At 57.8% G+C, this 15,763-nt stretch overlaps 1 protein-coding gene across 2 annotated transcripts in view; it reads left to right on the plus strand.

The window, feature by feature from the left end:
* Positions 1–4,185, plus strand: part of MAN1C1 (mannosidase alpha class 1C member 1) — a 121,880-nt gene extending 117,695 nt beyond the window's left edge. For both annotated transcript variants that reach the window (XM_079130594.1, XM_079130595.1), the window contains 3 exons: positions 1,645–1,817; positions 2,529–2,644; positions 3,628–4,185. In XM_079130594.1, coding sequence (XP_078986720.1) covers positions 1,645–1,817; positions 2,529–2,644; positions 3,628–3,751 — 413 coding nt within the window. In that variant the 3' untranslated portion in view covers positions 3,752–4,185. The remainder of the gene's footprint in view (positions 1–1,644; positions 1,818–2,528; positions 2,645–3,627) is intronic.
* Positions 4,186–15,763: the final 11,578 nt, after the last annotated feature.

The raw sequence follows: 15,763 nt of genomic DNA on the forward strand, positions 1-15,763 counted from the left end.
GCACCTTCGCCACCTCCCCGAGGGCTCCCGGTCACCCCCACCTGGAACTCAGCACAGAATTGTCAGACACAGGGTCAGAGGTCACTTAGAAAGCAGGAGCCCAACCCCTGGCTTTATACACGGAGAAACTGAGGCAGCACAGAGAGGGGAAGTGACTTAGCCAAAGTCGCACTGCACACGCGTCGCTGAGCCGGGTGAGGCCCAGGTCTTCTGAGGTCAGCCTGCCTCCCACGCTGCCTCTCTGCACGCCCCCACCGCGGCCCCAGGAGACGCCAGCTGCTCTCCTGATGGAGCCGAGGACCCCAGGTCTGCAGTACAACCCCCTGGCTCGGGGGCTGCTCTCCACCTCCAGCCGGTGGCCCCCACGGCAGGCGGCCCGCCGTGCGCAGCATCTGAGTGGGTGGCAGAGACTGGCTTTCGGAGCCGTGCCCAGAAAGTCGGAGGCTGGCAATGAGTCCCTCGAACCGTCTCCATTCTCTTCCGAGAGCTCGCTCTGCCCGGCCACCAACAAACAGGGCGTCTCGGGAATAATAAAGAGCTCCCGCTTTGTCCGGACCATCAGCCCCATCATAAAAGACGGCCGCTGGGCAGAGCCCATACTCCAGCCGCCTGGCTGCCTGCTGCCTGCTGCCGGCTTGCTCTGCCCTCACCCTATTAGCAACTTGGCACAACGGCCCTGGTGTCCTGGCGGCTCCGGCCACTTCTCCATTTGACAGGATGGGAGGGGCCAGGGTGTAGTCACCTGCTCTTCCAGGAAGCCCTCCGGGGAAGGACTGTCACACCAGAACCCCAGCCTAGCCCTTGAGAAAGAGCGACCCATGTGGGTTCCAAACCCAATGGAAGCGGGGAGCCTGGCAGACCTGGACAGGATGTGCGGGCAGCAGGGGGAGGAAGACCTGACCCACGTGCCCTAAATTTTGGACCTAGAGAGTTAGATCTAGGAGGGAGAGAGAGAGAGCACAGCCTGGGGGGAACAGGGCATCAGACAGATCCAGGGTCACATCCCAGCTCAGCCACAACTTGCTGTGTTGCCTTGGACAAATTACTTAGCCTCTCTGATCCTCAGTTTTCACATGCATGAGGGGAATATTATAGCATCTATCTTAGCGAAAAATAGCTTTCTACTGATTGAAGTAATGTTCGTAAAGCACCCAGCACTGCCCTTGAAATCAGAAATGGCAGCGGTGCTGGCCATTATAATCATGGTGATGCAGAAAACGAACATGGTGATGAACTGTCCAAAAACAAACAAGCGAAACAAGGACAATGAAACCCAGACCTCAGCAGGCCTGCCTCCGTCGTCGGCCCCCGGCTGACGCGGGGCTCTCCGGGGGTCTTCCTGTGTCCCCACCAGACTGCTTTGGAAGGCTGGGTCCGGGAGGTGCTAAGAGCAGTTTCCTAAGAAAGGGGGTCCGACGTTGGCGCGGGCAGGACCTGGGACGTCGGGCCAGAGCCCCGTCCCCGTCCCCGTGGCTTGACCGTCTTCCGCGAACGCGCTCCAGCTGAAGCCCCTTCCTGCCTGAGTTCCGATGTGTCGGCTCCGCCCTGGGGACACTGCCCGCCTCTCATTCCCGGAGGAGCCTGGAGGGTCTGGCCCGGCCCTCCCGGCGCGGCCTGAGCGGCTCCTCTGCTGGCCGCCCGCAGACACCAAGCTGGGCCCCGAGGCCTTCTGGTTCACCTCGGACAGAGAGGCCGTGGCCAGCCAGCCGAGCGAGAGCTACTACATCCTGCGGCCCGAGGTGGTGGAGAGCTACATGTACCTGTGGCGCCAGACGCACGACCCGGTCTACAGGGAGTGGGGCTGGGAGGTGGTGACGGTGAGCGACGGCGGGCCCGGTGCGGTGGGGCCGGGCGGCGGGAGGGAGGCCGGGCGGGCGCTGGCCAGCTCGGGGCGAGGCCGTGGGCCTGGGCCCCGCTCTCAGGAGACCCGAGGCCAGGACTGCGGAGCCCAGGCCGCGGGGGCGCCTTCCCTGAACAGGGCCGGCGGCAGCCAGCCGCTCGCCCCCTTGCCACGGCCTGCCCGGCCGGGCGGCCCCACCCTGCCACAGCCCATCTTGGTCCCCCCTCAGCCCGAGCGCCCAGCATGAAATCTCGGGCCCTCCCCGAGGTCGGTGTCCGAGGCCGGTTGGGCCTCCAGGAGGCTGAGACTCGCTGTCGTCCCGACCCGGCCGATGCGCCTGCAGAGGTCCTGGGAGGTGCCCCCTGAGGAGCGGGCGCTGCTCAGATCAAGAGCAAGGCTCCTGCCCAGTGCCCACCTGCCCCCTGGGGCCTGGTCCTTGACTTCAAAGGCCAAGTATTCTGCGCCTGTGCCCAGCCCACAGCCCCTCCGTGGGTGAGGCTGTTTCCATGCTGACGCTGACAGGCAGTGGCCCTCCTACCTCCGGCCCAGGGACTGTGACTCCAGAGTCCATTCCCCAGACCCCGCCCCTGCTGGTCACTGTCTGCGGCTCCCACGGAGGCCCCGTCCTGCGCAGGTCCACGCCCCAGAGGACCCTCCTCCCCGCTAAGGCCGCCTGCCTCCCCCGCAGGCCCTGGAGAAGTACTGCCGGACGTCGGCCGGCTTCTCCGGGATCCACAACGTCTACAGCAAGGTCCCGAGTCACGACAACAGGCAGCAGAGCTTCTTCCTGGCGGAGACGCTGAAGTGAGTCGGGTGGCCTCACCAGAGGGCCGTGCTGGCCGCGCTGGGGAGGGGGCGGGCCAGCAACCCGGCCAGCGGCCAAGCTCTGTGGTCACCGAGGAGTCCACGGGGCGGCAGGATGGGCTCCCGAGGGCCATGCCCGAGGGCACCTAGGCCAGGCTGTCCCACCCTCAGGGTGAGATTGGGCGCAAGTCCAGCCCAGCATCCGCCCAGCGACCCTGGAGGCTACTTCCTTCTTCCACCTGCTCCCGAGGGTCCCGAGTTCTCTGAACCCTGTCCCCTTGCCACACAGGACCAGGCTGGCGGGCTCCATGTCACCAGATGGGACGGTGCTCACGCAGCCTTGCTGCCAGAGCTTCCTCCCCTCCTGGCCTCCCCGGCTGGGGGCTGGCCACCTATCTCCTTGCCATTCCCACAGCGGGACCCTGCGCCTTAGCCCTGGCCTGGCCAGTTCCTGCCGGCCACACCCCTAACCCTGGGAGCTCCCTGATGCCCTGGTGTGCTGAGTGTGCAGGGGTCCAGGCAAGAGTTTGGACAGGTGCAGGCGGTCCAAGCGGCACTGTCTGTCATCCCAGTAGCTCAGGAGGCTGCGGCAGGAGGATCACAAATTTGAGGCCAGCCTCAGCAACTTGGCAAGACCCTAAGTTAAATAAAAAGGGCTGGGGATGTGGCTCAGTGGTCAAGCACCCCTGGGTTAATCCCCAGTACCAAAATAAAGGGGGGCTAGGCAGCAACAGCCCCCACCCCGTCAAGAAGGAGCACGCAGGCCACAAGGCTCCCAGCAGGCTGGCACACAGGGCCAGGAGGGCAAAGCTAACCGGGGGCCAAGCCAGGGCGAAACCAGGTCCCCCGGACCCCAAACTCAGGGCATCCCAGGGTCCTCAACCTTCCCGCCTTGCCCAGGCCCAGCAGCCCCAGGCTGGTCTCGCGGCCTACCTTCCCCAGAGGCTGACCGGCTGTCTCCCTCCCTACCCCGCTGGGCGCAGATACCTCTACCTTCTGTTCTCTGAAGACGACACGCTCTCCCTGGAAGACTGGGTGTTCAACACCGAGGCCCACCCGCTGCCCGTGAAGCACCTGGACGGCTCCGGGGCCGGGCGCCCACACTGACCGTCCCCCACCCCTCTGGGGCGCTCAGGGATGCCTTGCCGTCCGGGGACCCGGGACTGCTCCTGAAGGGCTTGGTTGGGAGCGCAGGTCCAGCCCCGGCAGACCCTGGACAGATGTGTCGGACCAGCAGCTTCTCCTCCGTGAGGAGACAGGACCTGGAGCCCAGCGATGTCACGAGGGCCACGGTCACACCAAGGCCTGACATCCCTTTCTACAAAGAATTTCTATGGAACCCGTCACCCGCCATCCCGGGCCGGTCGGGAGGTCGCCCAGTGACCCCGCGTGTGTCTGTCCCTTCCTTTTGGCTTTGGGGTTTTTTCGTTGCTGTTTTTACTTAATTTGATTTTTCTTTACACTTGAGTATATTGCAAATGAAGAGAGTTTTAAAAAATCATGTGCTTGCTGAGCCAGAGCCACCGCGCCAGGACGTGGGGACGCGTGTTCTTCCACACTTCTGCCCTGCGCGTCTCTGTTCAGCCACGAGTGATTGACCCTATGATTTGAGGAGGGGCTCCCTTTGATCTGGGCCTAAGTGTTACAAATCACTAGTGCTATTTTCATTATTGTAATGGAGAAATATGTGAACTAGAATAAAGGAGTTTATTGAAGAAGAAATAAGACTGGGCTCATTGCACACCAGTAACTCCTGGGGAAACTACCACCATGTTATCATCAGAAAGAAAAACCAACCAGCGATTGATTTCAGGTGTAATTTAGTGAACAATTTCAACTCGTATTACTCTCCCTTAAATCGCTCTTAATGCATTCAGGAAGTGCGAGGCCAATCCTTTAGATAAAGTTGGGGATTTATACTCAGGTTGAGGCTTGGAGGAAGCCCAGAGAGGAGCAGCAACTTGCCTGAGGTCACACAGCCAGTGGAAGGCAGAGGCGGTTTCCTGGCCACCCTGGGCCTCTGGTCATCGACTGTCATTCGGCAGATGCCTGCAGTACTGGGCTAGAGGACGGGGACACAGTCAAGAGCAGGACAGTTGTAAGCCTGCAGTCAAGGAGCCAGATCATAAAAGCAGCCTTCAGCGAGGTGAGGTGGCTGCAGGTGCTGGCCGAGCCAGCAGTGGCCAGGACCACCCTAGGGGTCCCCTGATGGCAGCTGACCTTCAAACCAAGACCTCAAGACAAGTAGGAGCAGCCAGAAGAGTGTCCAGCAGAGGGACAAGCACCCGCCAAGCCAGGACCCCTTTCCCGCCCTCCCAGTGCCCGCTCTGTCCCCCAGGAGGGGCCAGAGACCATCTGCAGAACCAGGAGCTCGGTCCCCACGCTGAGGTCAGACCCGCCGGGGCCTTGTCCCACCGCTGGAGCCGCAGGATGATGCTGAGCCCGTCCCTGTGGCTCTGCTCCTAAACCCAGAGGCGTCCGGGTGCGGGAACCTGGCTCTGTCAGGGGCTGTGTGAGGCCAGGCTGGTCCCCTCCCCCGCTTTGCGCTCTTCTTCTCCATGGAGGAGAGAGAATGTTCACTTTCCAAGGATGTGAGAGCAAACAGGCCACTCCTCATACCCTGGGGTGCCAGAAATGCTCTTCCTTTGTTCTGGAGACTCAGACCCCCCAGGGTCCTCTTGAGCCCAGCTGTGGGTGCACAGCCCCCTGCCCCCCACAGGAACCCCCATAGGAACAAGTGGCTGCAACCTTCCTAGGCCTCGTAGAAAGGGGGCTCCTGCAAAGCAAAACAAGAAAACTCACTGCACAACACTGTAGAGAAGTTAGGAAATGAAGATAAGCAGGAAGGAAAAATCATTTGCCATCCTATGAATACTATTATATTTTCCTCTGGACCTTTTTCTATGAATATATAGAATATATATTTTGCAAACATGGTGTCATCCTATGCATACTGTTTTCTTATAATCTGCTTTTGCACTTAACTAAATAATGTGTACCTCTTTCCTTGTCAACAAATATACATTTATGTCATCACTGTGCCTGGTTGCGTAGTATTCCATTGTGTGCTGTATCATGCTTTGTTGATCTAAGCCCTGTTGCTGAGCTTTTGGGTTTGTGTTAGTGTGGGGCCTTCGTGACAAATAATAAAAACCATTTCTAACTTAAGCAAAAGCAAAAAAAAAGGAACATATTGAAATGCCATGAGGTGACTCTTGGAATCTCAGGAAAGAGAACAGTCAGACCTCGAGAAACACCAGAAAGATTCTAGTTGCCAGGGATCCTGCAAGAATGAGGGAGCAGCCTCCTCAGACCCCATCAGGACAGATGAATCCAAAGTTTGCAGGTCCTCCTGTGTCTCCTGTCCACATGGCCCTGCCTGGGTCATGAGCCTGCCCCTAGCCAAGGGCAGGGCCCACATTCTGACTGACAGATCCACCAAGACCCCGTGCAGTGGGGAACGGACAGTTCCCTGGAGGGAAATCAGATTTGTTACCAAAGTAAGAGCCCTGCACGCCCGAGAGGCAGGCACCGCGGGCTGTTGCAGTCTGCCTGGATTTTTCCAGGGCAGAGGGGGCTCTTGTCACCCTGTGCGAATGTTCCCACATCCTCCATGCCTGCAACGTCTCTCCTCTCAAAGCCGCTTTGCAGTCCCCCAGCCCCAGGCTTCTGTGCTGGGAGCAGCTTGTAAGAATGAATATTTTAAAATCCGTCTGCCAGGGGGGCCCTCGCAGGTGGAAAAATATCCTTTTGGCAACTTGGACCATTCTGGAAAATAAGCCAGGCCCAGGGCGGGCGGGGAGGGGCGTGGGGGGCGAGCCAGCCTCCCCTTCGCCCTTGCTGGGGAGGGAACTTCCTTCAGCACCTGTTTTCTCCATCGATGGCCTTGAGGCTGGTTCCGCCCTAGAAAGCTTCTTTACCTCCTGGCTCCGGGCCCTGAGCCTTCTGATGGTCACACCTTGGGGCAGAGCGAGGGCTGGGGATGGGCTCAGCACCCCTGGTTCAAGCCCCCAAATGAGGAAACAGAGGCGTGGTTCTCAGCTCTGGCCTCTGCTCGGGAGAGGTGACCCCTCTGACTTGAGAGGGGCGGGAGGTGGAGAGGGGCGGCCCCAGCTTCCGCGCCTGTTGGTTGCTGGGAGGCAGAGCTGTCCCCAGAGCAGCGTGACTGATGCAGCCTCACCTGCTGCTGGGTCGGCAGGGGTGAAGGCTCCTCCCGGCTTCAGAAAGTCTCTGTATGCTTTCCTACATTTGGAGCAGAATTCTGATCCCGCTCAGCCTGTCTCTTAAGCCGGAGCTTCTCAAACTTGAACATGCGCGTGAGTCACCTGGGACCTTGTTAAAATGCAGCTGCGCCTTTGGCGGGCCTGGCCTGGGGCCCGGGATCTGCTTTTCTAACGAGCTCCCGGGAGATGCCCCAGGGAGCGGCGAGGCCTCTGTTAGTGGCCGCTCATTTGCTTCCTGCCTTTTATTTGTGACCCACAGGTACCTTGGCTGCAGAGGCTCTGACCTCAAAACAGCTGTGCCTGCACCTGTGTCCACGGCCCCCCTCCTCCAGGACAGTCAGGACGAGTCAGCAGCAGGCAGGTGTCCGGTGGAGCTTGCTGCACACCCTGCTACCTGCGTGCGTGTGTACAGAGCACTTCCAATGTGGCAAGTGCAACTAAGGAACTAAATTTTTAACTTTTACTTCATTTTAATTAAATTTAACTATCCATATTTGGTGCTGGCTTGGAATTGGAATTTAGGAAGGTAGTTCCCTGCTCCCCCAGACCCTCTGCAACCTGCATTGGTACAAAATAATCTTATCATAAAACATTGTTCGGAGACTGGAGGATTCCCTGAAACGTACCTGGTTGTTTTTATACTCGTTCCAAGTCTCTGTTTCCTGCACAAGCCCTGGTTGTTGTTTTGTCTGGGCTCTCTCGCCGGTGGTTTATCTTCAGATGGCGAGAGTCAGGTCAGGTGGATGATGGAGAAGAGAGAGTCAGTCCCCACTGGCTGGAACCAGGTGGAGCTGCATTCGACCCCGCCCTGACTTTTCCCTGGGCTGTGTGGCCTTGGGCAAGGCCCTTAATCTCTCTGAGCTCTGCCTCTGATCTACAGAAATGGAGAGCAGTTCCCAAAGTTAATCGAGCCCTCGCCCTCAATACAGGGAAGCCATTACTATGTGAACTTCTTTGTAAACTCTAAAACCTTTCCTAAACATGAGGCCACACACTGATGTCTGAAAATCTTTTTCAACAAAACGCTCGGAAACTCGGAGAAAACTACATCAAGTGGGCCCAGGAGAGGACCCGGCTCTCAGAGCAATAAATCTGAGCATGCTCTGTGTCTCTCACTGAGCAGGCCTGTTGCCGTGAGCCCTGAATTTCCAGAAACTGGGAAATGGGGATGAAGACTTGCTGGCTTGGGTGGGGGGCCGGGGGGAAGGCACAGCAGGGCCAGGGCGGAGGAAGGTGCTGGGGCCTGGCCAGGAAGGGTTTGTGGGTGACGTCCCAACCCAGTTCGTTTTCCTCTTCCCTGGCAAACCCCCCCTACGGCTCTGGGAGGGAGGTGACACAGGAAAAGGGGGCACCCTCACTTACAGAGGACGGTCCCCAGAGGCTTGCTCAGGTCGACAGCCGTTGGGCCTCTGGTGACCTCCAGGGAGGTCCCTGCCTCCTCCTGCCCTGGCCACAACCCTTGTCTCCCCACCCTGGCATAAACGAGCCTGAGTCCAGGGCAGCCCTCACCTCACTCGACATCGGCTCGTGACAGTTGGTTTTAAACTGTTGTCCCAACATAAGAATTAATAGTATCCTGTTTGCTTTCAAAAGTGCTCCACGCCTATAACCCCAGCAGCTCGGGAGGCTGAGGCAGGAGGATCATGAGTTCAAAGCCAGCCTCAGCAAAGTCAAGGTGCTAAACAGCTCAGTGAGACCCTGTCTCTAAATAAAATACAAAATAGGGCTAGGAGTGTGGCTCAGTGGTCAAGTGCCCTGAGTTGAATCCCCAGTACCCGCCCCCCAAAAAAAGTGCCCAGTTTCGACAATATATTATTTAGTCTCCTGGTCTAAGTGGAAACAGTGTAGCTGGTGTTCCTTGCAGAAGCCTTGGGCGCCCTGGCAAGGGGAAACCAGCCTGGAAAAGCAGGACAGGCCAGAGCCTTTCCTTTAGATGCCCAGCTGGGGAGTCCACTCGGTGCCCTACCCTCCTGCCTGGACTCCGCCCTCGATGTCACCGCCTCCAGGAGCTTCCGGCGACGCCCCCACCCCACCCTTGGCTTTAACACATCCCTTTGCCTGGGCTCCAGTCATACATGGGCTTCACCTGAGCAGAGGCTCACGCGAGTGGCCCTCCGGAGCCTGGGAGCTCCTAGGTGGCAGGAGCCTCCTCCTTGGCGCCCCCACGTGCTGGGGACTCGAGGATTCATCCTCCACCTGGCCGCCTTCCAAGCTGAACCGGTTGAGAATGGACACAAGGACATGGGCAGAGAAGATGATGACCCTTTTTCTTGCAGGGTCTCTGCAGGCGGTCCGGCCACCGACCAAGGCTAGATTCCAGACAGCGCAGGTGTGGGGAGTGGTCTCAGGAACGACAGGAAGGTCCTGGCAAGATTGCTGGTCACGGGCCCTCTTGCTAAGGCAGTGGGAATGTCGGGGCTCACACCTTCACCGGTCACCTGAGTGCCCACCTCGTCCTGTGGAGAGAGACAGCCATGCGGGGCTGCGGCCGTGGGCACACGCAGACCATCCAGCCCTGACAGCGGCCCTGGCCGGCCAGCAGCCACTCCCTGGGGAGTTTCCCTGGCCCGGGGTGGGGAGGCGGCTTTGGTCCACAGAATGGAGTGCTCATTCGATGGGTGGCTCTCAGGGTGCAGCCCGCAGGCCCGGCAGCACCTGGGAGCTCGCAGAAATGCAATTTCCAGGGTCCCGCGTGAGCCCTGCAGCGTGGGCGATGGGGGCGGTGGGGGAGGAGCCAGCGCTTGCGGACCACCAGCCACGCCCCCCGCGCCGCTCAAGTGTGAGAACCCTCCGACCACCCCTCAGACCCAGGCTTGTCCCCTGCCCATCGAACCCCAGGGAGCGCCTCAGACAGCCTGCGATGAACCAGATGAGAAGAAACTGCACCCTGGGGCGGGGAGCGCCCTCCAGTCACACCATCTTCCACCCAAAAACCATTTTTTAAAAAATTCACAATGAAACCTTCACTATAAAAATTGAAGTCCAAAAAACTAACACCCAACTCTTCCTTCACCCCTTTCCACTCATTCTTGGCCAGGGGATCGCTTGGGTGTCAGGCCCCTCGACTGTCGGGGCTCCTGCAGCCCTAGCTGCCTCCTGGGCCATCTGCTCCCTCGCGAGTGTGTCCTTGTCACCTGCGATGTGGAGTTAGCCCGGCCCCAGACTTCCCGAGCAGCTTCCATGTGTGTTAAAGAACCCAGAGCCAGAGCTGGGGTTAGAAAACACGAGCAAATCCCCTCCCTCTGGGGCCCGTCCCAGCAAAAGGACGCTCCAGAGCCCCTAAGCCAGACCCACCATGCCCTCAGCATCCGGGGCCAGAGCTCGGTGAAGAGGGTGGATGAAGGAGAAGAGGTGAACATCAGCCCGCAGGCCCTGCCTCTTCCCAAGGAGGGAGGTCGAGGGACACTTCCATCTTCTCGCACAGTTTTGAAGATCTCCTCCGTGCCTGCCCCAGGTCTTCAAGGCACAGACCTCCTTCTCCTCCAGGCACCACGTCCACACGTTGGTAATGTCTGGGTCCCCTCGGCACCGGGTTCTGGCCACCCACGCTGATGGGCACCCCTGCTGATGGGCTGTCTCGGCCACAGCCCCGCGCCCTCTGTGGCAGGGCTCCACCTTTCTGTCAGTCTGCCCCTCACCACGCCCTCCTGACTCTTGAGGTCGGGTTATAGGCTCATTGCTAACTCCCAGTAACTGTTCTGGAATCCTCCAGCTATTTGGCTATGGACAAAGAGCCATCAAGGATTTTCCCTGTAATCCCAGTGACTCAGGAGGCTAAGGCAGGAGAATTGTAAGGCCAGTCTCAGCCATTGAGCAAGACCCTCAGCAACTTAGTGAGACCCTGTCTCAAAATAAAAAAATGAAACGGACTAGGGATGTGGCTCAGTGGTAGAGCAGCCCTGGATTCAATCCCCAGTACAAAAAAAGGAAAAAAATTATTTCTTCTCACCCAGGCAATGGGCCACGGCTGACCCTGCAGCTGTGAAGGGGACACAGGTCAACACATCTGGGAGTGCGGAAGTAAGGGGAGCCACCGACGGGTGGCACTGGGGTGCCTGAGGAAGGACACTGGAAATGGGGTAGTCGGGGGTGGCCTCTGGGTAGCTGACAGGCATCCCAGTTTGTGGGGAGAGCACTCCAGGCAGAGGGAAGAGCAGAGGCAAGTCAGAAGTTGGAAGGTTGGCTCAGTCTGGGGGACAGGAAGGCGCGGGAGGGCTGCCCTGTGGGCTGGCGGAGGTCAGCAGCAGGAGCTCCCTCAGCAGGGCCTGGTGGGCTGGGCTGCGTCTAATTTTAATCCAAAAGCAGCACGAAGGCAGGAAGGGTTTGAAGCAGGGGTTTCCGCTGGCTGAGTAAGAGGCCTGGGAATTCTCGCTGCCAAAGTGTGTCTCCGGGGGGTCCCCAGCTGCAGCTGGGAGACTTCGAGGGTCTCCAAACCATCTCTCTGACCCCAACTCTCTGTCCCCACTCCTTTCAAGCTGGCCCCACTACACATTCTTAAAAATCCAAGCTGCTTCCTATGATGGCCCCGTAATCCCAGCAACTCAGGAGGCTGAGGCAGGAGGATGGCAAGTTCAAGGCCAGCCTGAACAACTTAATGAGACTCTGTCTCAAAATTTAAAGAATGGGGGTGCTGGGGGCATAGTGCAGTGGTAGAGCACCCGGGTTCAATCTCCAGCACAGTATCTGCATAACGCTCAGATAATACTGTCTCCCTCCACCCCCATGATCACCCCAACCAGGCCTTCCCTGCTGCAGCCCTTGAAGGCCTGGACGCTGCATGTCCCCTGGCTGTGCCCATCTTGCCAGGTCGCTCTCCGCATACCTCCCCTAGGGTCCCGACCCACAGTTTCCAGGGCCTTCCCCTCTGTCACATGGTTCCCCACCTGTGATCACCATGTGGCCTTGACACTGTCCCTGTCCAGATTTCACCTGATCCCCAAGAGGCTGGGTAGCCCCACTGTCGCCACCCACCATGGCTCTTGGTGTCACCGACCCGGCTGCTGCAGGAAGCCACCCCACCTGCTCTCTGCAACCTTGTCCTCCTGGTTAGGATCCCTCCCTGAGGGCCACCTGAGCATCTGCCAGCCTCTGGCGCCCCTACACACAGTGGCACCTCTTCCCTGCGGTTGCTCAGCGCTCCCCCTCCAGTGCCCTCAGCCTCCACCGCCGTTTCGCTCCTGTTTCTCCACATTTCCAGGATCCAAGCCAGTCCTGCTTCTCCTGGAGCGTTTTGCAGTACTGTGGGTGGAAACAGGCCCTGGGGGACGCCAGGCAAGCCTCTACCCCGAGCCACACGCCCTCTGCTGAGCTTTTAAGTAAACTTTAATATATATATGTATGTATGTATTTATTTATTGAGATAAACAGACACAGTAAGGTAGGACATAGACCCTCCTCAAATGTCCAGCCCAAGGATGCTGACGGGTGTACAAGCCCATAGACCCACCTCCCTGATCAAAATCTAGAATGTTCCCAACACTCAAAAAGCTCCCTGCCAAGACCTGCCACCCCAGAACAAGCCCCAGGGGACTTCTTTACCACTGATTCATTTCAGGCGCAAAATTTCAAAATTCCCTTCTTGGTCTTTGAATCATCAAATTCCACCGCAGTGTGTAAGTGTGTGTGTGTGTGTGTGTGTGTGTGTGTGTGTGTGTATGTAATATCATTCAGCCATTAAAAAAAAGGAACTTCTGTCATTTACAGAAACAGAGATGGAACAGGAGGACGGTATGTTCAATGAAACAAGCCAGCACGAAAAGACAAATGCCACACGTTCTCCTCTGTGCAAGCCTTCAGAAAATTAGAAGCGGCTTTTGCTCAAACCAGGGGCTCTTGGCCCGCAGCTGCCCCCTGGGGACAGAAAGCAGGATGAAGCCTGGCACCTCTGCCTGCGTTTTGCATCTGTCTCCTTTGTTACCTTCAAGTTGGGTCAGGGGCCTCTCACACTGCGCCCAGGCAGGTTAGTGACTTACAGAGCGGAATACAAGGTTTCTCCGTCCCACTTCAAGGCAGAGCACGCTGAGGTAACAGTAGGATATTTTCAAGATTTGCAGGGACAGTCCACTGCCAGACCCTCGGGGTAACAGGTTGAAGGCCCCAGTTCTTCCCTAACCCTGCAGTCGCCTTAAATTCCAGGCACGGCAGAGCCTCACAGACAGATAGCCCTGTGATGAGATCACCCCTCCATGGGAGCAGTTACCCCACGACAGGAACAGAGGCTGCCCCCACTAAGCAGGAGCGATCATCTCACAGGGACCAGAGGACACCTCCGGAGTCAGCTTGCAGGGCCAGTCCTGAGAGGACAATTGAGCAGATCGTGGCCTGACCGGGATGACTCACCTTAGAGGCCCACAGCGTGTTTGTCAACTTCATCCCTGCGACCAAAATACCTGACAAGAACAACTTAGGGAAGAGAAGCTTGATTTGGTCTCATGGTTGGAGTCCGTGGCCAGCGACTCCATTGTTCTGGGCCCGAGGTGAGACAGAACGTCAGGGCGGAAGAGTACGGCAGAGGAGGCTGCTCCCCGGAGACAGCCAGAGAGTTGAGAGAAAGGGCAGGGCAGGGGCCAGGCCATGTCCCCATCACCTGTTCTTCCAGTGGGGTCCCACCACCTCCAAAGAGGCCATTCAGATCATTAGTCCATCAAATGGATTAATCCACTGTCGAGCTCAGAGTCCTCGTGATCCATCACTTCCCAAAGGCCGGCCTCTGACCACTGCTGTGCTGGGGACCCAGCCTTCCACACTTGAGCTTCCGGGGGACATTCCAGATCCAAAATATAACACTGCCTTTGTTCCCCTTTTATACAAAACCTCAACGTTAAGCCGGGTGTGGTGGCACAGGCCTGTAATCCCAGCAGCTTGGAGGCTGAGGCAGGAGGATCGCAAGTTCAAAACCAGCCTCAGCCACTTAGTGAGGCCCTAAGTAACTCAGCCAGACCCTGTCTCAAAATAAAACATAAAAAGGGCTGGGGATGTGGCTGAGGAGTTAAGCATCCCTGGGTTCAATCCCTGTACCAAAAAGAGAAAAGAAAACAACAAGAAAAACCTCAACGTTTCTATCAGTCCCTCGAGCATAGAACTTTGGTTACTGCTCCCCTATATCTGTTCTTCCCAGTGAGTGCACTGATTTAAGCTCCTCCCACCCTTCAACGCTGCCTGTCTCTTTGATTGGCATGTTGGGATGGGTGGCTGAACCTGGTCTGTTGGGACCACCCAGCCTGTGGCCTTCAGCCAAGGACTCCAGTAATAGAAGCTAAAAAGTGGACCTCGTAGGACAGGACAGTGGTCGCAGGGCCTGGGAGTGTGGGACGGGGAAGGATGGCTGCTGAGATGGGGGCAGTGGATGTGAGGAATGAATCCCAACGCTTTGCAGCACAGTAGGAGAACGACGTCTGACAGCAACGAATCGGACATTTCAAAATAACCGATGCAGAGGATTCTGAATGTTCCCGGCACAAAGAAAAGATCAGCGTTTTGTCGAGAGATGACCCTGAGCGGCTGGGGCAGCTCCTTCACGGGAGCCTGGGAGCAGGAGATTCGGGGTGGACGCTCTCCTCCATCCCTCCTCCTGCGAGATACTTTTTTTGATCTTCAGCTTCATCTTTTTCGGTGTTGTGAGGAGCCTGGTCAGCAAACGCATTGGCAGCAATGCCCCCAGCAAGAGGAGCCCGCTCCGTGAGCCCCGGGTATCCACGGGGCATCCGACACCCTGCAGGGCATTCATCCCCTGCAGGACTGCAGGTCGCGCTGCTTCTGGGGGCTTTGCCTTCCTCCAGCCTGTGAGCGAGGCACGCGGCCGGCGCTGAGGATGGCGGAATGACTGCCGGCGGGTCGCAGCTTTAATCTGGCTGCAGAGAACAAAAGCAGGTGCCAGATGACCCGCAGCAGGGACACGCAGTCAGCACAGGGCGCCTCTCCGTCCCCTCCTCTCCTCTTTTGGCCTGGACTGCGACTTCCAGTGGGACCGCGGGGACAGGATTCAGTGACCACGCACCCCTCCTCCTCTTGCCCGGAAGGCAGTGCCCTCTCAATGCCCCCGTGTATCAGAAACACCTCCCGGAGGGGCAAAAGTGGCCTCGGTTCTAAGAGTGGACAGCAGGGATCCGCTTCCAACTCTGGAAAGTCGTGAGGAGATGACCGTCAGGCCACTAAGGAGGGGCTGACCCGGATGAAACGCAAAGTGGATTCTCTAATGGAGAGCCCAGAAAAATTCTGAAAAGGAACAGAGGAAGTAAGCGGTGGCGACAAAGAGCCCCTGAACAGAGACCAGCAGCGGGAAGAGGAGCCCCAGGGCACAGATGGCTCTGCCCAGGAGGGACCAGCGATGGGGAGGACAGGGAGATGGGGCACGACCAGCCGGAGCTGATGGAGGACCATGAAACACAGAGGGTGACAGAGACCGTGCGATGGCGAGGACCACCGTTAGGCGCATAGCGGGGTTTAGAATCTTGTCCCTTGTTTCTTTGTACCGAGGATTGAACCCAGGGGCACCTAACCACTGAGCCACATCTCCAGCCCTTTGTATTTTTTATTTAGAGACAATCTTGCTAAGTTGCGGAGGCTGGTTTTGAACTCGTGATCCTCCTGCCTCAACCTCCCCAGCCACTAGGATTACAGGCGTGGCCACCGTGCCCGACTGGTCCTATTGTTTCTTGACCTCGGTGCTGGTCTAAGATCACAGGTCCACCAGATGCTCTCCCCTGCTCCGCAGCACGGGCTCACTGGGCTCCTCTCCTGCCCTTCCGTGTTCATCAATTCACGTCCGTTCTCACTTCCTTTGACGCTCCTACTAGTCTTGAGTCTTACCCTGTAATTTTTGCTTTTAATTTTGATAGCTCTTTATGACTTCACAATAAAAAGGATGCATGGTGAAAAAACCAAACAACCACCACAA

The sequence above is a fragment of the Sciurus vulgaris genome, assembly GCF_902686455.1.
Source record: "Sciurus vulgaris genome assembly, chromosome: 1".
Lineage (NCBI taxonomy): Eukaryota > Metazoa > Chordata > Mammalia > Rodentia > Sciuridae > Sciurus > Sciurus vulgaris.